This window comes from Rhipicephalus sanguineus, chromosome 7, assembly GCF_013339695.2.
Source record: "Rhipicephalus sanguineus isolate Rsan-2018 chromosome 7, BIME_Rsan_1.4, whole genome shotgun sequence".
Lineage (NCBI taxonomy): Eukaryota > Metazoa > Arthropoda > Arachnida > Ixodida > Ixodidae > Rhipicephalus > Rhipicephalus sanguineus.
The window spans coordinates 126,372,477-126,398,909 of NC_051182.1; the positions used below are offsets into that span (position 1 = coordinate 126,372,477).

Here is a 26,433-nt window from a genome sequence, read left to right on the forward strand (position 1 = left end):
AAAATTCCAGTGCGAATCGAATCGAATAGCAAACACTAGTCGAAAAATATTCGAAATTTCGAATATTCGCACACCCCTAGTCAGTGCTGGGCAGTATTGAAGATGCATGTATCTTAGATACTATCTTAGATACTCTTTGGGTATCTTGTATCTGTATCTCGATACGTCTCGCAAAACAGGTATCTGTATCTGTATTTCCGATACATTCGATAATGTATCGTGTATCTTAAGATACAAGATACTGCTATCGCGAGACAACCGTGCGGAACAATAATCGCTGGCCAAACTCCGCTCCTCAAGCTGGTACTGGCGCCACTAAGCCATCTGACTAAAACTAAAGGCAGTTATGAAATTTTATCTTTCCGCCAGTGCCCTCCAGTGAGGGCATAAGATGAGGTCTGCGCGTTCCTATTGGTGGATCAGAGTCACGTGGCAGCGCTCCCGCAATCCCGACAGAAACAAGCGTCCGGACGTCTATACCCAGCCCACGTACCTTTTGTTTTCTCGATTTCTTTTCCTTTTAGTAGCGCCAATGCCACGACACTTGCTCTTAACCACTGTCCTGCGCCGCGTACTCCAATGCGTGCGGCGTCTATTGCGCAAATTCTGATCTTGCTATAGTGTTTTTATTGAAGATTATCTTGCGTCTTGCTTCGTCACGAAATCTGATGCATGCAAGGATGGTGTTGCTTGGCGTGTCGTGGCTTTATCGTATCAGCAATTTGAAGGATCTCGTGGATGTAAGTTTTGTCTTGCATGCAGTGAATTAACTTATATGCAAATCAGATTCTAACAACTTTAGCGCCTCTGGTACTGATGCTAGATATAAGAGAGCAAGCGTTTACCTAACAGAAGATATCTTGGCCTGCCGTATCTTTTCTTCCTGCTATTATATTCAAAGAATTTATGAAAACATATTTTGAATGTTAGCACAAGTGCTTTCTTAGGTGTCCTTTTGCATCCCATACATTACCTAGGTCTCTGTACTATTTTTTTTACGGTCTGGTCACTGCAGTATGTCTTTTGTAACGGGCTACCGAAATACGATGTCTGCTTTATTCTTTTGGCTGTCTAATACTGTTTACATATTTACACGTTGCCAAGGCGATTTTGAAAACAGATATATAATTATGTAGGCGCGCCTTGAGTGTACAGTACAAAACATTCTGCTTACCGCTTAGTAAAATAGCGAAATTGAGTTTGCGTTATAAGAATGGAAATTATTAGGAGCCATCTTAAAGAAGTTAGCAAGGGGGTTCGGGAAACGTTGTTATACCGAATGCTCTGTTTTTCTGATTAGCGTCTTAACGAGCCGTTTCAGGCAATTTTCCATAGGCACTGAACTTTCTATTGTCTCACCTTAACAGGTGAGTTAACGATACTTCATGCTTAATTGTCATAGCTATTAAGGGCACGGTCTGTATCGTGTTTCTGTACTCATTCAGTGCGAACGTTTGATACGGAACCGCCTCTCTATTTTACTTGTATTTGTTTTTCTGTTTGAGGCACTCCTAAATTTTTTTACTATTACTAATCGCCACCTAATTGGAACTATAAGTGGCAATAGCGCGAATAGCGGCGGTATCCCGCGACGCTTTGTGCAACTATACAATACGTCTGAGACATTTCTGGTTTGCACACGCTCTCTCGTTGAAGGAAAATTGTTAAACAATTGCCCTTTAGTGAGAATATATCAACAAAGAATCCTTTACGTCAGCAGATAAGTAGAATATGACAATGCATTGCAGTTTTACGTCTCTACGTATACACCAGGGGTCTCAAACTCACCTTGTAGCCAGCGGGCCGCAGTCACTAAATGCAGTCCCGCAACAGCCAGCGCAGTAATGTAAAGAAGGTTGAAAGGGGGCGGAGAGAAGTGGCTTGAACAAGATGGCAGCTAACGCTACCAATTAAAGGGAAGCCTTTTCCATATCTCATATATAGGTCATTTCTGAAAGTAATTTGGAGTCAGGATTCGAGAAACATACCGTCTGAAATATCGAGTTTTTGTTAATAATAATAATCTCTGGGGTTTAACGTCCCACAAGCACGTTATGATTACGAGGGACGCTGTAGCAGAGTGCTCCAGAAAGTTCGACTATCTGGTGTTCTTTAACGTGCACCGACATCGCGCAGTACACGAGCCTCAAGCATTTCGCCTCCATCGAAATGCGACTGCCGCGGCCGGAATCGAACCGAGTTTTCGTTCCACGGTTATGTTTCAACACATAGTGACCACGTGTCCTCACGAAAAGAATGCTTGAGACCAGTCATGTCAATGTAGCTCATGCACATACTTATTAACAAACAAATGGGACGAAGACGGTCATATATGTGCGGGCCGGGCCGCGTGCTTGAGACCCTTGGTATACACGATGCCAGTGGCGTATGCAGAAATTTTTTTCGGGGGCTGCACCTCCTTGATCCGACATGGAGTCTGAGCAGATATGTGTGGTCGAGTGCCATTCTGTGCTCTGTATACCGTGTGAAAAAAAAATTGGGGGGGGGGGGGGGGGGGCCCACGGGCCCGCGTGCCACTCCTGGCTACGCCACTGCACGATGCGTAAAAAAAAATTCTCTACCAGCGTTCTTGCTGCTGTACACCTGTCCGGTGATTCGGTATTGCGCAAACGGTCTTTTACGGACAAGGCAAAAGTCCACACCTGTTTTTGCGCTGTGGTGCAGTCGTGCGAAGGCTTCTTATTGAAATTCTCGTGATTAGATGACAACCCGTTAGCTGGTCGGCAAGCTGAGCAGCGACTCCCAAAAATTGCAAAAATTACAAGCAAGAAACGCTGTCGCGAATTGTACAAAAAGCTGCCCTTTTAAGAAGCCAAAACAAACCCCAATAAGATGTTTCGCAAAGAAACCAATTTACTTTGAGCAAGAAGGGCAACATTTTGAAATAATAGCAAACGTTTCATTCACTTCCTCTTTATTTTTATTTTATTTCCCCCCTAACTATTGAGGAATGGAACCTGATACATTTTCGTCATCTGGTCTCACCTGAATAAATTCATAATTATATTCTTATTATTTACTAAACAACATTTTCATTTTAGAGCTGTTTGTTTGTTTGCCTTCCTTCATTTCAGATTTTCAATTGTGCCTTGTACGTATATTTCTTATGTTATACCTTGCCCTTCCTGCTTTGGCCATTTGGCCTAAAGTATGATATAAATAAATAAATGGAAAAAAAAATGGCCAGTTAAAGGGGTCATGAAGCACCCCTTGGGCTGGTTGAAAAAACACATCCTGCGGAAAGCTGACACGGCTATGAACTGCTCTGCCAAATATTACAGTCGTGCGCGCCGCGTAATGGCCACAAGCGGAGCGCGAAGTTGCCGTTTTCCCAGGAACCCTCTTTTCAAACAGAGGCCGGTTCTCACTCTCGTCGGTGGGCGGGGCGTCTGTCCGTTTACGTCGCGGATCTGTCAGTTTACATCGCAAGAGACATAGCATGCTTATTGGCCGATAGCCGCCGTAAATCGAGAGCGGCGTTCGGATCAGATGCGCTTCTTGCCGCGGGGTGCCGCCACTTGCCGGCGCCGCACTCCTCAGTACACGGTAGCCGCACTCGCGCAAGCGAATCACAGCGGGAGAGCGATCGCGTTTCATGACGCGCGCTGGCGTAACTTCTTTCCCCCATGCCATCCCTCCCTGTCTAGCTTCCAGTGCGCTCGTCGGCACGAGAAAAGAGAGAAAGCGCTGGGAGCGTGCGCCAAACCCCCGTAACTCCGCTGATTCTTGACGGATTCGAGAAATTTTTGCGGCAATCGATTCGGGGGGCAGTACACTCGGATACTGAGGTCATTAGATCATTACTTGGAAAAGTGGTTCATGACCCCTTTAAGAAATTTTCAAGCAGACATTTTCATGCATAGGCATTTGCTGCTACATGATATGGATTTATAAAAACAAATTTGCGAATGTATCGAAGTATCTTAAGATACAATTGCCAAGTATCGTATCGGATACAATTATTGCGGCAGTATCTTGTATCTGTACCTCCAATACTTCTTGCTTGAGTATCTTGTATCGTATCGCGATACAATTTCAAAGTATCTTTGCCCAGCCCTGCCCCTAGTTATAAGTTTATTTATGTTGATGCGCCATCTGCCGTTTACTGCCTTGCACAAATTTATCTAGCTCACTGGAGCGTTTCCACTCGCCAATGAAGTTGCGGCTTGATCGTACGATACCAGCGACTTTTCAATAAGTAGCACCATCAGACATAGGGCAATGCAGTACGTATTACAGCGGCTTGTAATAGAAACGATCAGCGATGTAATGTGACATGTGCACTACATACACTCTGGATAGATGTACTAACGCTGCAAACGAATACAAGACAAGGCCATAGTTGCAAAGAAATGTTTTTATAATAAGCGTTGATCACAGAATTAGGTGCACATAGCGCACCTTTCGTTGAACATATCACAATATTGAGTATGTTACGAAATGCACCGGAATGTTCGCGCCGAGGAACGGGACAGATGATTAACGTAACGGCAGTCCCCATCGTAATAAAGCGGCGCATATTTAAACGTCTTTTGCAACAGTACCGTTGCTCTTGGAGCTACGTGCCCGACGCTCTCGAGGCAAATGGTCACGTGTTGCCTCTCATGTCCCTGTTTGTCGAGGTGGGCGCTAGGTACGCGTCAGTCATGACAGTGCCGGTCATTCCGTCTAAAAATTATGCTGTTGTCCAAGAACATCTTTCTCTCGTGATCTTCGAGGCACGCATACGTCGCCGAAATGCGTCACTTGAGAACGAGCGGGTTGGATACTCGGAAGATTGTGGACAGCATTCCGGAAAGGCTGGCAAAGAGGTCTTCCGAAATGCCCTGAAACAATAAAAGGTGAGCTTTGAATACGATCTAAACTTCATACTATAATGAGCACGGATGTAACAATGTCACTAAAAGAAATTGCCTTACCGCTATTACAATACAAAAATATGCGTTTGTAATTATCTATCTATGTCACATGTGACATCCTTATTAGGAAATTTGACAGAAGTTTTCAAGCTGCTAGTATGAAGTTGAGCATAGTGTGGCTTGGGTTGAAGTTTCAATGCATGTGCAGTAGTGGGATGACGTACAGTGAATGTCTCCTGGTGTTGAGTAGGCCTTCTTAAACTTTTCAATAACAGCTGCCGATTATTGATCTCTCCTATTAAAACTAGTATTGCAGCGCTAATCATTGCAGCATTATAGGCAGGTCGGTGTCACCACCCTGAAGTACTAGCACTCGGATCGATCGCGCCGAACAATCGCCCATTTACACCTCCTTCATTCTTTTTATTGACTGCAGAATCATCAAACACTAGTGATGAATGGCTTTTCCCTTGCCAAACCCTCACATCATGGAACTTGCTTGCCGATATCAATATTATATTGTCATGTTGTGATGGTGAACAAAGCAAACGCAGCCAATAAAGATGAAACGCTTTATTGGGCTAACCTGTGCCAAGACAACTAAGTAACTTGAGAAGTACTAGCTAGGCACGCTGTACACTGATAAGCGGTGGTTACAGCTGCTGACTGTCATTAATCTGATGGCGGGATGCGTAGTTTTTATACATGTCCAAACCTTCCAGCATTGTTGCTGGTGCTCACGTAAGCTCTCAAATAAACTTTACTACTCACGTCCTGCACGTAATCTTAACCGAACAATCTGAAATCGTCGCAAAGCTTCCCAAACGTTGCTGAGTGATGCTAACAGTTTTTGTGGGGGAAACACAATCAGATCAGAATAAAGAAGTTAAGGGCGGGTGGCAATACCTTGCAAGCGCCCCCTGAAAAATTTCACAACATACTCGCAAGCCATTTTGCTAACATAAAAAATATCCATTTGCCGCATCAGCATCACTGATTTTTTTTTCTACTTTTGTACATTTAATGCAACACTTAGATAATGAGACATTTCAAAACTGCAAGTACACCCATAGCTTCTTCTTTTCTTTTGCCAATGTCACAACTATTTTGATACATTACACTGTTGTATCTTGCTCACGTTACAGTACTCTCGGATGGACACGAGACGCCGTTTTTTCTTAGTATAATGACTGCTGCGAGCAATTGTTCGTGATTACAGCGTCATGTCGCTGCAAATCTGGCCGTTGAAGGTAATGTTGGCTTTAACGTAAGTGTTCGAGTCGAAATTATACTGACATGACACCAACTGTAGTCACTGGGAAGTGCACTACTTAGCCCTAAATTTTATATCCGAGAGTACAACATTACTTTTAGCGTCCAGATTTGCACCGACATGACAGAGTTATCACGAGAAATTGCTCGTAGCAGTCGTTATACTAAAAAAAAAATGTTTCAATTCGTAAGTACTCTACATGTACTGCTTACTCCCTTACGCCCCCTCCCCTTCCCTCCGTTAGGTAATGTTTATGAATATTTAACGTGAAAGAATAAATAATAATTTGAAGGGCCCTTAAACCATCTCCGATCATTTTTTAACATCCCAAGTAAACGCGCATGTTGAGTTCAGAATGCCAAACATGGTGGCGCTACAAGCTGCAGGCATATCCCTCCTCCTCTCCGGGCCTTTCGATAATCCCCAGCGTTGGTTGGCCGTGACATCAACATTCACGTCTCGTCATGTCATCCACAAAAAGAACCTGCTTGCCTGCATGCAGGTACGCACGCTTGCCGGTCTTCCTCCTCGCATGTTGAGGAGGAGCCCTCGGCCAGGTGGAGAGACAAACTGATGAACGGAGCATAGGGAAGGAACGAGCGAAACAAGCGAGGGCTTCTTCTGAATAATCAAAGATGTGTAACTCCACTATAATGGCACCGTTTCGAACAAAACGCCAGGCCTGCGCGGAAAGCGCAGCACAGTCACAGCGAAACCTGGAAGAGCGGCATTTCTAGAGCCCATTATTAACTCTCTTGTGGCTACTAATACAAGTACACTAGTAACGTACCCACTACGCGACAGATAATTTTTGTGAAGTAGGGAAGCACCCACCACGACATTGTCATTCGGTACCATCTGTAAGGCATTATGTGCACTTTGATGCGACGGTTGATGAAGATGAAGAATTATGGCTGAGCCCTTTGTAATGGGTTGCAAGCTTTAAACGACCCACTAGTTAGGTAATTCGCATTGTGTGACGGCCGGTCGTTATTTAACTCCCACCACGCTTTATAACATACGTTAACGTGAGAAAGAGAGGGGGGGGGGGTTAACTTTATTGAGAACCTGAGGAAATGGATCATGGGAGCCTTATGGGCTTCCTTGGCAACCAATAAAAGTGCACTTGCGAGGAACCCACTGCGCTATAAATAATCATAATTTTTGTGAGGTTGGGAAGCAGCCACTATGCAATTTTTCGTCATTCTGACGAGAACCGTGGTACCCACTAAACACCTGTAAGACATTATGTGCACTTTGTTGATGCTGTGGCTGATGACGAAGAATTATGGCAACGCCCTCTGTAATGGGTTCGAAGCATTCAACAACCCACTCATTGCGCAGTTCGCATTGTGTGACGCCTGGTTACAGAATTCGCCTTGTGTGATCCCTGGGTGTTACTCTTCTACCACACTACATTCCATATGTCAGGCCCGTAACTAGGGGGGGGTTGAGGGGGTTCTGACCCCCCCCGAAATTTTTTTGATGTTTTAACTTTTCGGGTGATACTAAAATATTTGCTTTAACTTTTCGGGTGATACTAAAATATTTACACGCCTTCACAGCGACCCCCAGCTGCCAAAGTTACACTGCAACTTTCCTGGCATTGCTTCCCTCTTCTTCCTTTCTTCAAACCTACCAGAACACCTCAGCGCTCCCTCCCCCGCACGCGCACCTGCCCTATTTGTACAGCTTTGCACTTCGCCCTCGCGTTCCTTCGAGTCTTTTCTTTTTCGTCTTTCACCCCGTAGCAGCTCCTTTATTGATTCCAGATGCTTTCCTTGTGCATTGCCGCTGGAGAAGTTATCCGTCTGTGCGGACCGCACGTGTCGGCTGTGGGTTTCTACGAAAAGCGCGTCTCCTTCTGTGAAAGTAAACAGTTCGACAGCAACGGCAACACCAACACGACGTGCGCAAATTTGCCAGGGAACGAAACCCCTAAGCGGAAAAACTCAGCGGCGCATTCCGAGGACGCAGGCTGCAGGGTAAACTTTTCTCAAACTGTAGTCTTCGCCACCGAAACGAATCATCGAAGATGACATCTACTGAAAAACTGGCATATCCGAGCAACTTCGAACAACCTTAACCGCACGCAAGGAAATCTACCTCTTCTGTACACACAAGGTATATGCGCCTCCCTACAAAGCACACAAAGCGAGGATACAGCCGGCACACAATCCGGCACCAGCGGTCAACTTTCACAGGAGAGAAAAAACGCCGCCAAGCTGGGCTGCGCACGGGAGTACAGAGGCTGACGTCACAGCCTACAAAGTGCATTTTTGGGGGGTCACGGCTATTTAATTAGCGCAGCCCAGAGAGAATTATGCAGGCGCCCAGGGAGCCGTCTGTGAAAAGATGACTTTTTTACAGGAACGGAGCAACACCTGCTTTCTGGACTGTACCACGGGAGTGCAAATGTCTCGGCAGTGCATTCTTGGGGGGTTCACGTATATTAAGGGGAGTATGGAGTGCCCATGGAGTCTTCTGTGAAAAGGTCTTTAAGTAGCGTTAATCCAGTTTGCTGCAGCGGGAGTACAATAATGGTCCTGCATGCACACCAGCTGTAGCGGCGTTCAGAAAACACATGCGCCACGCGGGAGCCGGCGCATTCATCACACTTCTACATTCTAGCCACTGTAAAGTGGATAAGAGAGGAAGAAAACATCGCCCGCCGTTCACGCCAGGAAGTCGAAGCAGTCGCAAACGTCTTTTTGGAGCCACTGGCCACTTCTGTGTGCGTGCACAGGATTGCGGCAGCAAAATGAAAAGACACTCTGCAACAACGAAGCAAAGGAGTCTTGCGTCTTACTTCAAGAAAGTTCGAACCGATGAAGCGGACGGAGAAGAACCGCCTCCTTCGAAGGATAAAACTTCGCCCTCCTCAGCACTGGTGGAAAGCCAAGCGCGTCGGAACTTCTGTAGCGACTCAGGAGAATGCACCGGTTTATGTGAATCACCTGAGAACGAACACAAGCAGGACACCCATGCGCCGCCGGAAAATGATGGTGGCCGCAGTGCAACTCCAAGTGACCTTTGTTCTACAGTCAACGCTGGGCAAAGTGACGCCTTTACCACTGGGCAATGCCCAAGGAAGGTGAGTGGCATGGCACCTACACATTCTGGTTCGCCTCCCCTCTGTGCGACGAGTGCGAATATTTTGGACTTGGGACTGTTTGTCTCGAAAAGCAATAATGTAAATGATCCAGAGACGACGGAGAAGCTGCTGCTCAATCCGTGGACCCCTCCGGCTAACTATGATTATCCAGCCACAGGGAAAAGGAATCTGAAGTTCCAACCTCACTGGGTAGATCGTTACCCATGGCTTGTTTATTCAGAGAAGCTTCAAGGAGCATTATGCAAATATTGCGTAGTCTTCGCAAGCGAGTGTGCAGGAAAAGGGGAGCACCAGCGCTTGGGCTGTTTTGTAACTAAGGAGTTCACCAATTACAAGAAAGCCATGGACGCCTTTAAGAGCCACGCATCCAGCAGTTATCACGCCATGTCAACAACGCTATCGGAGAACTTTTTAGCAGTCCGGTCCCGCTCACAGCATGACATCTTAACACAACTTGACCACGGTCTTAAAAAGCAGGCGGAAGAAAACCGCAAGAACTTGCTGCCAATAATAGAAACAATCCTTTTCTGTGGCAGGCAAGAAGTACCGCTTCGCGGCACAGACGACTCTGGTCCGATAAATATGTCTGAAGTGCTGCCATTGAAAAATGATGGAAATTTCCGCGCACTGCTTAGGATGAGAGCAAAATGTGGAGATGCCGCCTTGAGAGCTCACATGGAAACATCTCCGGCGAATGCGCTGTACACGAGCCCAAAAATTCAAAATGAGTTGATCACCCTCTGTGGTAAAATCATACAAAGAAAGATAGTTGAAAACGTCAACTCAGGTTCGTGTTTTTCAGTTCTAGCTGACGAGGCCACTGATATATCTCGCACCGCCCACATTTCCCTATGTGTAAGGTACGTTGGACACGACACGTCGGGAGTGCCCATACTTAAAGAAGATTTTGTAGATTTCGTTCCCGTGTACGATCTCACTGGCAAGGCGCTGGCGAGCACAATCCTGAACAGCCTTAGAGGTCATGGCTTTGACCTGAACCTACTTTGCGGGCAAGGATACGACGGCGCGGCATCAATGAGCGGCCACCTTAACGGTGTTCAAGCCTTCATTCGTCAAACAGCGCCCAAAGCGTTGTACGTGCATTGTAGCGCCCACTCGTTGAACCTTGCTCTGCTTCACGCATGCAAACTCCCCAGCATCCGCAACTGTTTGGGAACTGTATCCTCAACCTGTACGTTTGTGAGAGCTTCGCCACAGAGGACGAACCAACTGCGAGACAAAGTAGAAGATTTAACACAAGAAAAAGAAAATCAGTTCTCTCCTTTTGCCAAACAAGGTGGGTAGAGAGTCACGATGCACTTCAGCGTTTCCTTGAACTGTACGTGCCTATTGTACAATTCCTCGAATATTTGGAAGAAGAGGCCGCGTCATCTGATACTTCATCAAAAGCTTCTCAACTGCTCAATGCCATTACGAAGCCCGAGTTTGTCGTTTCGCTTCAGATCTGTAGCGACCTCTTCTCTTTGACACTGCCACTTTGCAAGTTTCTTCAAAAAATTGACTGTGACTTGGCTCAAGCGTGCGATCACGTAAAGAATGTTATAGACGTTCTTTCCACAAAAAGGGCTAGTGCGGAAACGGAATTTAATAAGATTTTTCTGAAGTCGCTCTCTTTGCTGAAGATCACAAATGTTGAGATGGCCCTACCACGCATCACTGGAAGGCAGATGCAAAGAAGCAACGTACCTTCTGCTACTCCCGAAGAGTACTACCGGAGGAATGTGTATTTGCCTTTGCTGGCTGACTTCGAAAATCAATTAAGAGACCGGTTCGATGCCCATAAGAAGGTCGTGGTTGGCCTTAACATGCTGCTGCCGAAATTCTGCGCATCGGCTAGCCTTTCTGATATTGATGATGCAGTGCAGTTTTACCTTGGCGACATTCCTTCCGCTAATGTCATCGAAGCAGAGTTCACACTGTGGGTGAACAAATGCTGCCAGATCGAAGAAAAGAATCGCCCAGCTTGTGCTTTACAGGCCTTAGAGATGTGCAACCGCGACTTTTTTCCGAACATCCACAGCCTACTTTCTATCCTGGCGACTTTACCCGTGTCGACGTCGACCCCGGAACGGACTTTTTCCACACTGAGAAGGCTGAAGAGCTACCTTCGAAATCATATGAACAACGACAGATTGACCGGACTAGCACTGCTCAGCATCCATCGAGAACTTCAAGTGACCCCAGAACAAGTCCTCACAGAATTTGCAAGTTGCCGAGAAGGAAAAACTTCCTCGTTTAAACTTCCCTCTATGTTTCAAGAGTCGATTAAAAGCTAAACCCAGCTAGCCCAAGCTTCAACCCTTCTATTCTTTCGCAATTACGAGGAAACTATCCAGCAAGCAGAATGTGCGAACGGTAACAAGAAGATCGGAATGTCGGGCGACTTGTTTGTTTGCTTGCATACATACTGTCACGGACTGCCATTTTTGCGACCCGGCGTAACGGCAAATTAACGGGCGCCGCACTCCCCCGCTGACCGGTGGAACCGTTCGCTCATGAAAAGACTGGTCTTTAGTGCAGGGAAGTACTGAATGGGGTGTTCTTCTTCAAACGTTAGTCGCCGATGTTGATCCTTTGTACCTACGGCGGCGTCGGCAGGGTCGTCAAAGGCCGCGATGCACCCCGAACCAGCTGTAGACTGCAAGACGCACCGGCTGAAACCAAGGAAACTGACCATTCCCACGGGCAAAACTGCTTGTGGACAAGCCGTATGAGAGAACCCCAACAGGTTGTCACTCTCGCTCAGTTGAGGACCCTCTCCTAATTAAAAAGGGACGCGGTCAATATATTTTTAGGGTGGAGTTTCTAACAATGAAACGTGCATGATTGGACCCATGTAGAGGTCTCTTTTCCCCCAGGACGAGAATGAGGGGACACGGAGGTCGATTTAAGCGCAGGATTTCGCCTTGCTAAGCAGTCTAGTTGCTGACCAACATGGTGTAGAAGGAGATCAAGAAGTATCCCTTAAGTGGTTGTGGCTCCGTATCGGCTGGCCACCTAAACTTAGCCATTCGTCTAGTTGTGACGCGAAATTAACGTCTGTAACGTAGGCATCGGTACTTGAATCTCGAGTAAGTTCAACCTGCCCGAGATCGGCTTCAAGCACTAGCCTACCGGAAACACCAGCGCTGCAACACCGCCGACATCGCAGTTGTGCCAGAACTCTCTCTGACTTCTTGCATCCGATCGTCGTGGACTCAACGCTGCCGGTCATCACAGGTATCCCTTCACCTGTTTATACCTTCGGACTTTCTCATCTGTAGTTTTATTGTTGGTTAGTTTTGTGTAGTTTGTAATACTTCTCTCTTGTAAGCTGATTTATTGATTTTATATGTATTTTGTTAGTTGGTATTAAGTGTTGTACTAGATTCCTCGTGCTGCAATATCACTAGAGTTTTGTTTTTCCCCACACACGTCTCTGATCTCTTCACTGTCTCTGCTTACGTACGGAACGACCTAACCTGCTGCCATTCCCGTCGCCGACTTCGCGCTGGCGACGCTAGAGTGGCAGCTTGTAACACATACATACCGTTTTTGTACCGTGGTTACATTGTGTTACTTCATCAGGAGCCGTTGGTCGCGGTGTCCCCGGCTTTGGTGGTGCTATTGTCCAAACTTATTTCTTGCTTTAACCAGAATTTGAGGTTGACATACCAATTTCTTTATTTGGGTACAAATAATTGAAAAGTACCATCGAATTATTACAAGTAAGCGATGTACTTGATTTATTCACAAAAATAAGCCAGTATAAATCTTAAAAAATGGCAGCCGTTCTACACGCAAACCCCCCCCGAAAAAAATTCCTGGGTACGGCCCTGCCATATGTTAATGTTGTTCCTTCCCGATATGAAGCCTGTATAGGGTCTTTTTTGCAAAGCAGTTTCAAGCACCGGCATGGCTCTGAGGTAGAATACTGGGCTCCCACGCAGAGGGCCCACGTTCGAACCTCGTTCCATCCTGGTTATTTTTTCTTATTTCGCGCGATAGTGGTTACGGACACCGGCGGTGGCGGACAACTATGGCACCAAAAATGGCCCTTGTTGTGATCTTATAACAGCTTTCCCTGTAAAATTCTCACGGCTACATGTTTGTTGACAACTCGTGCACAACTGCAACACCACAACGAAATTTCCACATCTGGGTGGTTTAAGGGGCACTTTTAAGGTGCAATGTAAGGTACTGCGTGTTACCTGAGGTACGAGGAACTGGACTGTCCGCGTTTCTTCACCAACCAGCGAAGCCATCTCAATCATGAAGCCCTTTATGCACTTGAACACCAGCTCGGCCCGCTTCAAGCACCAAGGGATCGTCATTTCCTGGGTGGACATCATACATGAGTGAACAGTCGTGCAAGACGAAAACACTGCAGAAGTTTAACTGTGTGGCAGTTGTCTCTAAGAAATCAAACCTTTCGAGTCCCCTCATTCTATAACCCACCGTGATCGTTTAGCAGCTATGGTATCGTGCTGCTAAAACTTCCACCCAAAGTAGCCGCATTATTATGGGGATGAAGCACTAAAACACCCGTGTACCCTTTAGTAGCTGCAGTGGCTTAGTGGTTATGATGATCGGCTACTGACCCAAAAGATGCTGTTTCAATCCCAGCCATGGTGGTCGCATTTTGATGGAGGCAAAATGCTAGAGGCCCGTGTACTGTGCAATTTCAGTGCACATTAAAGGGACACTAAAGGGAAAAACGATTTTTCTCGCAATTGTAACTTACGCTTTCACGATATCAAAACCACCACACTTCCTGCGAGAAAACATGCAAAAAAGAAAATGCAGGTGGCAGCGCGATCTTCAAGTTCCTACACCAGTTGCCATGGCGACATAGATTTTGACGGCATCTATTAGGGCCTATGTAGTTCCTAATCGGTAAAAATGCAGTGCATTGTCTTCTGAGGGAGCCAGAGAATTAACGTGGCAAGTTTCAGGAAATTTGTTGAGCCAATGTGGCCAAAATACGCAAGAACACTTTGAAGTCTGTGACGTCACCGTCGCAGATTTCGACAGAAAATTTAAACGTGAAACTTTTCACATTGGTTTTCTCATTGATTACTAAACCTATACATAGTGATGAAATTAACGACCATAGAATTTTCAGAGTATAATTTATTGTTTCACTTTAGTGTCCCTCTAAAGAACCCCGGGTGGTTGAAATCATCCCGAGCTCTCCACAATGGTGTCTCTCATAGTCCAAGTTGCTTCGGGGCGTTAAACCCCTCAAACCAACCAACCAACCCATGTACTCAGATTTAGGTGCACATTAAAGGGGCCCTGCAATGCTTTTCCAAGTAACCATCGAATGGCTTCATAAAAGCAGTTTATTGCCTCATGAATCGACCACCGCAAAAATTTTTAGACTCCATCAAGTACGAGCAAAGTTAGAGATTTGTCACACGTTGTAACTGCTTTCTCTCTTCTCTCACCCCGAGGAATGCACTGGATGCTAAGCAGGGAGGGATGGCATGCGGGAAAGAAAATACGTCACATGCGCGTCATTGCCTTGACCACTTTTTTTTTCTTGAACGCTCAGCTTACTTTTAGTGTGACCATGGGCAAGTGGCGGCCTCCCACGGCAACCTCGCTAACTATGCAGCTCACAATGCTCAAATCAGCCAATGGCTGTGAATTTGGGTATATGGCACGGTCATTTGGGTATATGGCGTCATTTGTCGAGATAAGAGGGAACAATTTCTAGCTGACTTTGAGAATTAATTGCAAATTCCAAGCTGCGTGCTGCGCTATAATGTTTGGCTCACGTGTTCTCAGAGCCTCGACTGCCGATCGGCAGTGTTTTCTAACCATGCTGAAGAAGTGTTGCAGGGCCCCTTTAAGAACCCCAGACACAATGTCCCAATCATTCAAGTTTTGACAAGCAAAGTCTCCTAGTTTAAGTGCAGCCTGTTTTAAGTCTTGGTGCAGAAAGTAAATGCACATCTTAAAAATTTAACTGCTGCGCAACATACAAAGAACTACCGTATATACTCGTGTAATGGCCGCAGGTCCTTTTTCCCGTGATTTGGGGTGCAAATCGCTGGTGCGGCCATTGCACGGAGAAAGACACAATGTTTTTTTTCATAAAGATGTTCCGCGGTACTTGCTCTTATTGAACTGCAGTTCTGATTTGTACTGGGAGAATGTTAACAAAAAAACTTTTATTTTTCGCTTGGAGGCAGACTTTGGGACATCGCTGTGTGATAGCTGAGAGAAAGATTCTTTCGCTTCATCAAGCACCGGATCCATCAATTGCTGGCTTAAAACGGTATAACCTGAATGCCTTTGTCTCGCGCGGCATCTCTGTCGAAATTGCGTAGCCGTCACTCCGCGTCTTTCTTACGTACTGCAAGAGTTAGTCTTCTATTTCCAGAAACATGATGTGCCTGCCTGTGAAAGCGCACCTCTGTGCATTTCTTTTTTTTGTGAGTTCACCTTGTCAACACCATCGTCACACACATTTTTCATCAACTTAGGACTAGCCGGTCGGCAGTTTTCGAAAAAAAAAAACTTTTGGAATTCTAGCAACGCGCAACGGATAACACTGCTAACCTTCTCAAAATCAAAGGTGCGGTTAACACGCAGGTAATTTTAAAATATATTTTTTTCGGCATTTCTTGAACAAAATTCTGGGTGCGACTTTCACACGGGTGCGGCCATTACACGAGTGTATACGGTACCTAACTTGTCTACAGCCGGTACCACAAAAATACCAGCTTTGAACGTGGAAATGTTCCACTAACACCAACATGACACTGCGTTTCCACGCTTACTTCAGACAGTTCATGGACGAGCAGCAATGGCAGAGTCACGTTGCAGATGTCACGCTCGTGTGCCACCCGGAGCACGTTGCGCAACCCCAGGATGATGGGGTGCCGCGAGCTGATGTCCGGCAGCCGTAACGAGTCATCGCTGACGACGTGGAACACAACATGTGCCTCGGACAGGTTCGAATGGCGCGTGACGTAGAAATCACCCGTCTGCAACGTCGGGCTCGGGCCTGAACCCTGCACAGATCGGTGAACGCTTGTTGCGTTAGTACTTGTAACAAAAAATTTAGAGTTATTGGTATGAACTCTTGAAGACCAAAATGCCACACCAACTTATTATAAAAGCAAACATTCAAAGGCAAAAAAAAACATACACTTGTACAACAAGTACACGCGTAAAACGTATACTCGCGCTTGTATGCCTCTATGCTCCTTCATGTTCATGCATGTCCTTTTGTAACACATAGCGCAGCATCCATGAAGACTGCTTTAAAATCAACACAATCTTTACCTTGTTTACAAATACATGTAGTCATGAAAAGCAAAGATTGATCTGAGTGTTTTTTTTTTTCAGTCTAATCATAGAGATAATAGTGAGTAAGGTTGAAATTTATAAGTTTTACCATCAGTAGTAGATGTAGACAATTGTGCAGACCGAAAGTCGTGACTATAGATTTAGTACTACTCTAGCTCAATTTGCAGAGCATTCCATGCATCACGCTATGGTTGTGGGTTTGGCTCCCAGTGGCAACAGGTTGCCTTTCCTTTCATTTTCCTTGACAAGGATGCGAACCTCATTGAAAAGTTAACCCCAATTCATAAGTGCTTATTTCTACATTTTACTCGGGTAACCCGAAATGTTTGTGTTCTTGCTTTGTGTCATTGTAATGTGGCCCCACTTTGTTAGTAAAAATAAGGCGTCTCAGTTACTATATTATTGTCACTAGCAAGCAGCTGCATTTGTCGACATGCCTGTGACGTTATCTCCAAGATGACTTGATATAACATAGCCAGTAAAATCGGCAATTTACTTCATTACATAGAAATTCAACCTTTCTATTCGAAGTATAGTATTCTATGTAATTACACCATTTATTATTTGAGCAGTACACCCACCGTAGTGTTATATATTGCTAACTCTTCCTTTGTGGCAGCAGTGAAGCTTCTTTATACTGAAATTGCAGGCAAAAATTCTTTGCTATATAGAGGTCACAGGTAAATACAGTAGAACCCCGCTGTTACGTTCCTCACTGCTGCGTTTTCCCGGCTGTTACGTCGTTTTCCGCCGGTCCCGGCATAGCTCCCATAGGATACAATGTATTGGGAACCCCGCTCTTACGTCGTAACTGTCGGACCGTTCCCGTATGATACGTTGCGAAGTGCGCTCGGAGCCGACCGAGTGACTACCGAAGAGAGCGGCCATGGTGCATTTTCACGCAGCTTGGCCTGGTTTGACCGTAATATTAGCCGCATGAGAGGCCGCAGGAGGCGCAAGCAACAGGATCTTTCAATTGATGCAAACAAAACCATGGCCTTCGAGATTCGTATTGCAAAGATGGCATCTATGACGTAATTGCTCGCGAAAGCAAGGCCTCCGAGATTGGCATTTACTATTGACAAAAAGCATAGCCTTCGAGATTGGCATTCGCTTCTGCCATCGCGTTGGCGTAGACTCATCATCATCGTTATCTGTCGGAGGACGGGAGGAGTTCGAGCTGGTTGGAGCTCGCATGGTCGTGCGCGCGGTTCGCGGTCGGACTCGCCGCGCTGGTCGTGATTGCGTGTGCTTAGTTCTTTCATGCCTACAGCTGTTGGTGTTAAAAAAATCACACACGTTGATTAGATTTCTGTGGATGAGGCCGTCCCCAGCTCCGCATTTCTGTCCATCGACTAGATCGCGGCTGAGCGCGCCAATTTTCGTGCTGCTCGTAAGCATTGAAATAAAATTCTGTACCACTAAATATTTTGTCGTTTTTCCTGTTTTTCGGCTCTTACGTTTCCCGTCTCTTACGTTTATTTCCTACGGTCCCTTCAAAAACGTATCAGCGGGGTTCTACTGTACACGGTGTTCTGTAGACATGAACTTACATGAAGTTGAAACTTGGCTGTCTCGAGCCTTAACTACAGCAACCTCAAGAAGAAAGCCTGGTGTCATTCACGAGGCTTTAGAGTAAATGAGAAGAAAAAGTATGGCTCACTGATGTGTCCTGTCCTGAAAAGCTAGAACGACGGCTGGAATGGCTGGAACTGCCGTCCGACCCGGACAGACTGGCTGCAGCCCGGACCTCGCTCGCCTCGCGGGCCTTGGCTCGAATGGTCTCCAGCTGTTCGTCCAAGTCCGGAAAGTGCAGCTCCGTCGATTCGTGGCAAATGGCTGCAAATTCTAGGAAACGGGGGTGTCATAGTGTGACCATTAGAACTCAAGCGTTGTCAAAGCTGGACAGCACCTGGACACCGTAAGCCAAAGGAGTACTTGGTGATATGACTTCTTAGATTTCTAATTTCTTGCGTTACATGTAGCCAGACCTTGTAACAATGTCGGATCCGATATGAAAATAACTTTGCTATATACAAAAATTCATCGTAAACGTATATTTTCAAGATCGTATAAAAGGCAAGGTTATTTATTGTTCATTCATTTTGTTATATCCGTTTTCTTTTCATCAAGGTTTGACTGTATGATAGTTTAAGCCCACTGAACCATAGAAAAAATGCTACCGAGTTTCGGAGCAACCAGTTTTTGTTAACTGTTACCAAGACGACAGATGTGCTACGACTCATGACATCATCATGCACTGGCCCACTTCATCCTTATGACCACACAGCTCCCTCGTGCAAGGATGAGCAAAGGAAATGCTTCCGATGGTTATCTCAGCTTTTCGGTTTTATGAGCAGCTTCATCACGACTAGCCCCACTGCTGAGTCGGGAAATTTCACTCTGCCACGACATCATCATAACTGTCACCAGATCCAAGATTATGAGATTAACTTTGGTATCAACTTATACCTTAAAAACTGTTTGCAGCATTTGTACCTGCTGCCAAGTATCATGCTTTTACAAAGTGAGAAGCATGCGGAACATTTTCTACAACTTGAAGATGCGTTTCGTGTCGTGACATGAAATGCAATGAGGAGAGCGACACCGCTCTTGATGAAAATGTAAATGTAGAAAAGTAACGAAAAGCAAGGACGAATAGTACCTCTCTTGATGCCGACGTAAGAGTTGATCCGGTTGTCAACAAGCAGGACAATGCCGGACAGGCTGTTGGAGTATAGCGACATGGCCATCTGCAACCTCTGAGGTGCTGGAACACTGCACACATAATGCGGAACATCACAGCAGTTGTTTAGTGAATAGAACAATGATGAATGCCTATGGCTTCCTTTGGGAAACATTATGAATATGGATATTACAGTTGCAGAATATGGAATTAGTACTTCAGGATATAGATATCACGGTTGCGGAATATGGAATGAGGATAACCTTTGATTATGAATTGCTGCCGACTCGCCCAAACTGGTACCCTTCTAAGATGCTTGCACTCCGTGGCATTCGTCACATGTTAGCACACGTACATGTTTGTTGTCTGCTTGCAACAAACACTCACGACATGAATTAATGTGCTAGAGACTAGCCTCGGACAAATTTGGAGCACAGGCACAGGATAGTGCCAATCGGCAGCGTGGTCTCGACAGTCTGCAATTCGGACAGACGAAAGCGTTGAGCACAAAGTCCCACATACGCACGCAGGCAACTCTGCGAAGCTAGGAATGTGCGCCGCATACTAACAATGTTGCAACTCACCCCATGCCGTACGTGATGTGCCGGCAGAGGTCGAGGATGTTTGCCGACAGCAGTCTGAGGTTGTGCATCACCTTCAGCTGAGAGCCTGCAGGATGACAGCAACAGATGCAGAAATGGAAGTTGTATGGGCCACGCATACAGTATAGTTAGCAGACCTCGGGGGTAGCTCTAGCTCCAATTTAACTCAGGCAGGAGCAGAAGAATGCCATAGTCACTGCATCATTATTCTACAAGGGATGAATCAGAGTCTGCTAGAGTGTTTTGGTCGACACGTTTTTCACAGACGCCTCACGTCCGTTCACAAGATGACGGGGCTCATTTCAGCCACAACAGTCTTTCTCAGAATTGCGAGATCTTGTGAAATTAAAGGAGCCATGACACGGACGCCCAACAATTCTTGGTTTTCAGCGAAAAATACGAGTAGAGGGTCTATTATGCCCATACATCTATGAAAAATGGACTGCGACGATATATTTCAGCCTAAATAGGCCCTAGAAATTGCCGGTTAAACCCCACCCACTGCCGGTGACTGCCATATTGCCATTGTGTATGTGACGTAATGTACTGCATGGAGCGGCGCCGTCGTCTGCTACCAAAGTAGCCACCTTACAACACACAGTCAATGTATTGCTGCTGCACCACAGGTGGCATTGTTTCAGCCATTGCCAATCGTTTAATTCTAATGGCAAGCTGGACAAAGCTAAAATAGCTTGATTGCACGCACAGCTGACCACGGAGTGAAATCGTTCGCCGGAATGCAGACGCTCACACAGTGAGCGGTTTGTTGCGCCATGACTTCGGAGCATGTCAGTGTTGCCCGACTCTCAGGCCACTCGCGTGTTTTAAAATTATTCAGTTATAAAATAAGTGCACGACCAAAATTTCGCCAGCTAGTTTGTGAACGCACAAGGATCAACCCGCGCAACACAGATTATGATCGAAAGTCATGATCCCTGTGAAAGTTTGCGCGATATCCCCGATTCTGGATCAATGAATAAGGTTTTGATGTTCGCAGAGCAGCTCGGCGGCAGCTTACCCAAGTGAATGGTGAAACTCTCAGAGGGACGGGGAGGAGGTGGCGTCCAGTTCTGCACGTCGTGCCCCGCCAACGACTTCGACGCTGCTCGCATGCGTTCCCTGCAATGAACAGACAGTTCTAGTCTCCTCACGGCGTACGAAACATGCCTCCTGTGTCTGATATGCATATAATGTATACATACGCGCAGGCATGCATGTTACACATACATAGGTGCATCGTACATACTGTACTCGCAGATTGAAACACAAAAATTTAGGGCCTAAGTGATGCTCGTACTTTCGTTTGTAGAGTCTACAGTTCAGTGCCATATAGGCGTAATTTTGACTTATATCAGAGACAACATTACCTTTAGCGGCCAGATCTGCAGCAACGTGAGGGTTATCACAAAAAATTGCTCATAGCACTCATTATACTAAGACAAACAATGTCACATTTCAATCTGTGAGTACCATGTATACATACTTATATACATAATCAGCCACAAAGCTTTACAGACTGGGATTTCAGCTGATAAGAATTAAATGCCTCCACAGCTTCGTAACGAGACCCGGTGTGCAGATTTAGAGTCGGTACTAAAACAACAAACTGTTGCAATATTTTGCTGCGTACAATAACTGTTTTTTCCTGGAAATTCAACATCACAGATTTAGAGCGGGTCTTAAAACTGTTTTCAGTTCAGTAACATGCAGAGGTATAGGTCATGTTTTCCTCAATTTTCATTTCCCATTTCTTCGTGGTTTGTACAGTTTAGTTAAAAGCAGTTTTCTGTTGTTTTTTTTTTAGTGTTACTAATTTTGGTACTCCGCATAAGGTTAAAAAGAGAGCAAAAGTCTGGTCCACAAGTCCAGCTGCCACAGTTAAATTCTTTTTCTATGCTTTCCTGGGCTTCATACTGTGTCAGCCTCATGTGTGAGTTAAACTGAAATGTCTGGTACTGTTACTGACAATACATCGCAGATGTATGATTTATGACGCATATGTGCCAGACATTATAATGAATGCACTTTCGTGGTGTGCATAACTTAATTAAGCATGGTTATATCAAGGTACCCGTCACCTCGATGGCGCAGATAAACAGTCAGCACATCAGCGCCTTCCTGCATTTTATTTCATAATTTTCACTCAGGTATTTGTTTTTGTTTGCACATTCGACACACAAGCTGTTGCTATCCTCTTATTTGTATATGAAACCTATAGTTTTCTAGAAAGTTTCTGAGGAAAATCTTTCGTAGTCTCACCCGAACCCACGACCACCCTTAGAAACGATATAGTCCTCGTAGACGGTGCGGACCCACTCGTGGAACTCCTTCTTCTGGGTCTGCTTCAGAGAGTCTATGCGGCTGTCCCACTGGTCAGATACTCTCTAGATTAAAAAATGAAGAATGCTCAGTTATAACGAAGCTGCCTTGTAAACGTGGCAATGTTTGTTTGTGTAACCTGCCTCCCACCCCCACCCCCTTACTTGTCCCAGCTATTACACTCGAAAAAGTGTGTGCGCCCTTTGAGGAGTCTTTCTTTGTCCCGCAACCATAATATTCATCTGGATTGCTTTATATTGTTTTTCAAAAGCTCAGCGCTCACTGCTTTCCTATTAAGAATGCTACGTCAAGCCAATAGCGGGCAAGTCATCAGTAAACATGACGTACTGGGAATGTGGCGATTACACCAGAAAAGGCACGTGAGCTAGATGAATGATTGTTGTTGGACAGAAAGACGCCCCAAATATGCCCTTTTTTTTTAGCACAGAAGACTGATGACAATAATTGTTTGGGGACAAGGCACTCCCCAAGGGGTGTTAATGTTTTTTCAGAGTGTACACAGATAAAAAAGAGAGAAAAATAATGTCATTGTTCTAAATTGGGGTTGTGCACTCTACTGCTCACCCACAAATGAAAGGGTGAGGCGTTTTTGTTGTTGCAACTTTATTTTTCCTATTTGAAAACATTTTTATGGGCTACGTTGAAATGTAGTACCACAGGAAACGAAATTTATTCTTTCTGATGTACATTAAATTTTATACCCTCTACAAGGGAAGGACGTGCAATTGATCACATATTGGCGAGAGGTATTCAAAACCTGAAGTGGTGTGTTGTACAGCAGTCTACACCGCCCGCTACTCACTGTCATGGACAGTGTACACAGTTCTTTAGTGTCTAAAAGGTCTAATGAGATTTGCATGGCACAAATGCTTTCTCCTAGCAGTTCACAGCTACACACTAATTAATTAATTAACAAAACTGAAAATTGGGCTAGATGGTGGGGATTCATTGTGGGCGAAGCGCAAAAAACATAGACGGAAAAGAGGAGAACGACACAAGTGTGATTTCTGCGATTAAAAGCCAGTTGAAGTTTAGCGCCTGTCTTGTGTCGTTCTCCTCTTTTCCGTCTATGTTTTTTGCGCTTCGACCACAATGAATTAATTAATTAATCATGGTCCAAAAGGTGCCCATTTTGAGTAACTATTGGCAGCTTGAGTTTGAACCCAAAGCATCCCCATGGTTGGAGATCTGATCACGATTAACATGCACAAAGTTACAAATTGCGTCACTAGGCGCCATGATCGTGAAATGTCATTTCATCACTAGTCAGAGATTGCTTTTACAGCATTAAATTTTTTTTTTTTTCGCCACCTACAACATATACATAGGTGTACGAATTTAACTCACTTGAGTTTCTTCAAAGTGCCTTGCCGCGATGTCATTAATGTCACGGTCAGTGAGGCCAAGCCCAACTTGTTGCACGCAGCGTTCCATTTCTTGCGTTTGCCTTTAGTTGGGAAAGAAGGAATGGTTAGGTTACACATGCCAAGTTCAAAGTAGGTGTTCTGAAAGTCATAATTTTTCGTCTGGCCATTTGTTTTTGGCTCATGGTGGACATCTCGCAGAGTGAAAATACGAGGTACTAGATGTGTAAGCGACTTAATTGAACATCTGGAGGTTTTAGGCGCCAAAACTACGGTGATTATTAGGCGCGCTGTAATAGTGGGAGGACACTAGATTAATTTTGCATGCCTGGTGTTGTTCACTATGAATCAAAATGTAAGTACACGGGTGTTTTTGCATCTTGCCTTCATTGAAATGAGGTCGGCCGGGAACCAAACCCGCACCCTTGTTGCTTAGCAGCACTACACCTCAGCCGCTAAGCAACCAGAGTGGATTAAGGTTTGAATGCTGATGTGCGTCACACTCCCATTTTGTCCCTAATCTTGTCACGCAAGATGTTCACCATGTTAGGAGAATTTTTCGTCAGAGAATAATGATTACCTCTTCTGCAAGTGGCTCAGGGTTTGATTGCGTTCTCGCACCATGTCGCCAACGGCCAGTGCGTAGCTGTGCTCCAGGTTGAGCATGGTGTCCAGCGCTGGTGAGTGTATGAGCGTGTGGTACATCGTGGGGAACTTGCTCTCCGGCGTCTCCTCTTCGGGGGTCGCGTAGCACAGGTGTTCCTGTGGTGCCAAAGAAGGGAAAGAGCGTAAGCTGTGCCGCTAAGGCAAGAGGGCAGAGAGTTGGGCTGGTTGGTACCGGCCGACTTGAGACAACGAAATAGCGCACATAAAGATGACGAACCAGGCAAAGAAACAAACAGTACTTGGCGTTCGTTCGGCACATTTTTTCACCTGGTCTGTCTTTTCACACACTATTTTATTATGCCTCAAGCCACATGTAGATAAGTTTCTGAACCACCAAATACCCGTAAACATTTGTTTACAAATAAATCCAGTAACTTCTGCAACTGGCACGTACTTGAGAAATGTGATTAGTTAAGAAAGCCCTACGCAATAGGCGTGATATTTCATATGCATGTGGAAGCTGTTCAACGCGAAGAGGAACAGTTTCACTTGTCTTTATGGCTGTGTTCTTTGTCACCGACCATGCTGCTCTATAATTAATTATGTCGCCAGTCTAAATTCGTCTGTGTGGATGATCCTGGAGGTTTGCCGGGACAACTCATCGAACGTGTAACATGCCTTTAGCAAGGCAAGCAAGTCAATGTAAGCATGGAAGCTAAGTATTACCAAGTCTCGCAGACAGTTTCCTTGGAACATATGCACTTACACTGTCAACTAATTTCCTGAACTTTTGTACTGGTGCCGCAGCGCGCGTATCTTTCCCCTTTATCCTGACTAAAAGGCACCGAGTTAACATGAAAGAAGAGATGAGATAGAGAGCTAGCCTGTTGTCGTTATAGATGGACTCGCGCCGCTGCTCCTGCAGGGTAACCAAGATCTGGCACAAGTTTCTTTCTTTCGAGGCTATACGCTGTACCAGAGTCCTTCGATAGGTTAAAGGACTATCTGCGTTTGTGCGACAACCTCTGCTCATGGTGACCGCATCAACAAGCATACAAACTGAGCCACCCACCTCCCTATATGCACGAGCCCAACGCTCCGCCAACGTCGTGACGTCTCCTTCCTTGCGGAACTTCTCGATCGCTTCCGTCGCTGCGTCGTCGTAGAAGAGCTCGGTCTCTCGAGAGACGAAGTCGCCCAGGCTCTTCGTCAAATCTGCGCCAGAGCCGGCCACACTTTTAGAACTTTGCAATGGGAGATACGCATGCAGTTCAATCGCGCACATCGCTGGATCAGGAGCACGCGCTCACCGTCTTCGACGTAGCAGGGCAGCTTATCTTCCTGCATCACTCGGAAGACGATCTCTTTCAATGGAAGCTCGTTGGGAATGCGGATCGCGCGCTGTACTTTAAAATCTCGCTTGGCGTACGTAGCGCACCAGACGAACTCTCGCTCGGCTGTTGGCGGAGCAGTGGTCATCGTGGCCAGTTTTATTTCCTTTGAGGACTCTACGGGAAGCCGAGTTGATCCTCCGGAAGATGGACTCGCAACTACCCGCGGCGATACACGAAAGGCTTTGTTTACATTTCACTTAACTCGCGAAAGTTTGGAACTCCGGCCCGCTGCTACTTTCTGTCGGCATCGGCGGCAGCGTTTCCGAAACCACGCCTTCTTGACTTGTGGATCGGATTGGATTTGTGTCCGTCGTTTTGAGTATTGTGTAGAGACCCGCGGTGCGTGTCCCCGCTTATTTTGGCGTGACAGTACGGATTGAAGACGTTTCGCGCAATTGATAGAGCAGCATAAAACAAAAAGGAACGCAACTAACTGCCTGGAAACATGATCGCTGTGTTTCGAACTTGACACGGACGCTTTCATGACAGAAATATTCTCATATATGTCAACCAAGTGTATCCCCTATGCAACAAAAAATTTTTCAGAAAAGTGGGCTGTCAAGCAACTTCGTTAAAAGCGGAGTTTCGATACAGCGGCAGCGGTTGTGCAGAAGTTAGCACATTTCTGCGAACAAAACCAAGTGAATGGAAGGTTAACTGAGTAATAGCTGAATAATTTACCCCTGCACTCACTAATCCTCACGAAGGAAGTTCTCCTGCAGCATCGATGTGGTCCTAAACACAACATTCATCCACCCATCCATAAGTCTCATATAATGAGAGGTCCTTCAGCTTCTACTACATTTCTCGCATATTTAGTCGCTAGCGTTGACTACACCGAGTGCATAGC

The 26,433-nt window shown here is 45.7% G+C and overlaps 1 protein-coding gene across 1 annotated transcript; it reads right to left on the bottom strand.

The window, feature by feature from the left end:
* Positions 1-4,718: 4,718 nt before the first annotated feature.
* On the bottom strand, positions 4,719-25,816 carry LOC119399849 (protein C12orf4 homolog). Its single transcript, XM_037666713.2, has 12 exons — positions 25,500-25,816; positions 25,262-25,404; positions 24,164-24,345; positions 23,567-23,666; positions 22,139-22,263; positions 20,898-20,998; positions 19,862-19,946; positions 19,257-19,369; positions 18,255-18,439; positions 16,060-16,293; positions 13,480-13,605; positions 4,719-4,847 (listed from the first exon to the last, which is right to left on the bottom strand). Exons 1-12 carry the CDS (start codon positions 25,666-25,668, stop codon positions 4,764-4,766), a joined length of 1,647 nt encoding a protein of 548 aa, XP_037522641.1. The 5' UTR covers positions 25,669-25,816; the 3' UTR covers positions 4,719-4,763.
* Positions 25,817-26,433: the final 617 nt, after the last annotated feature.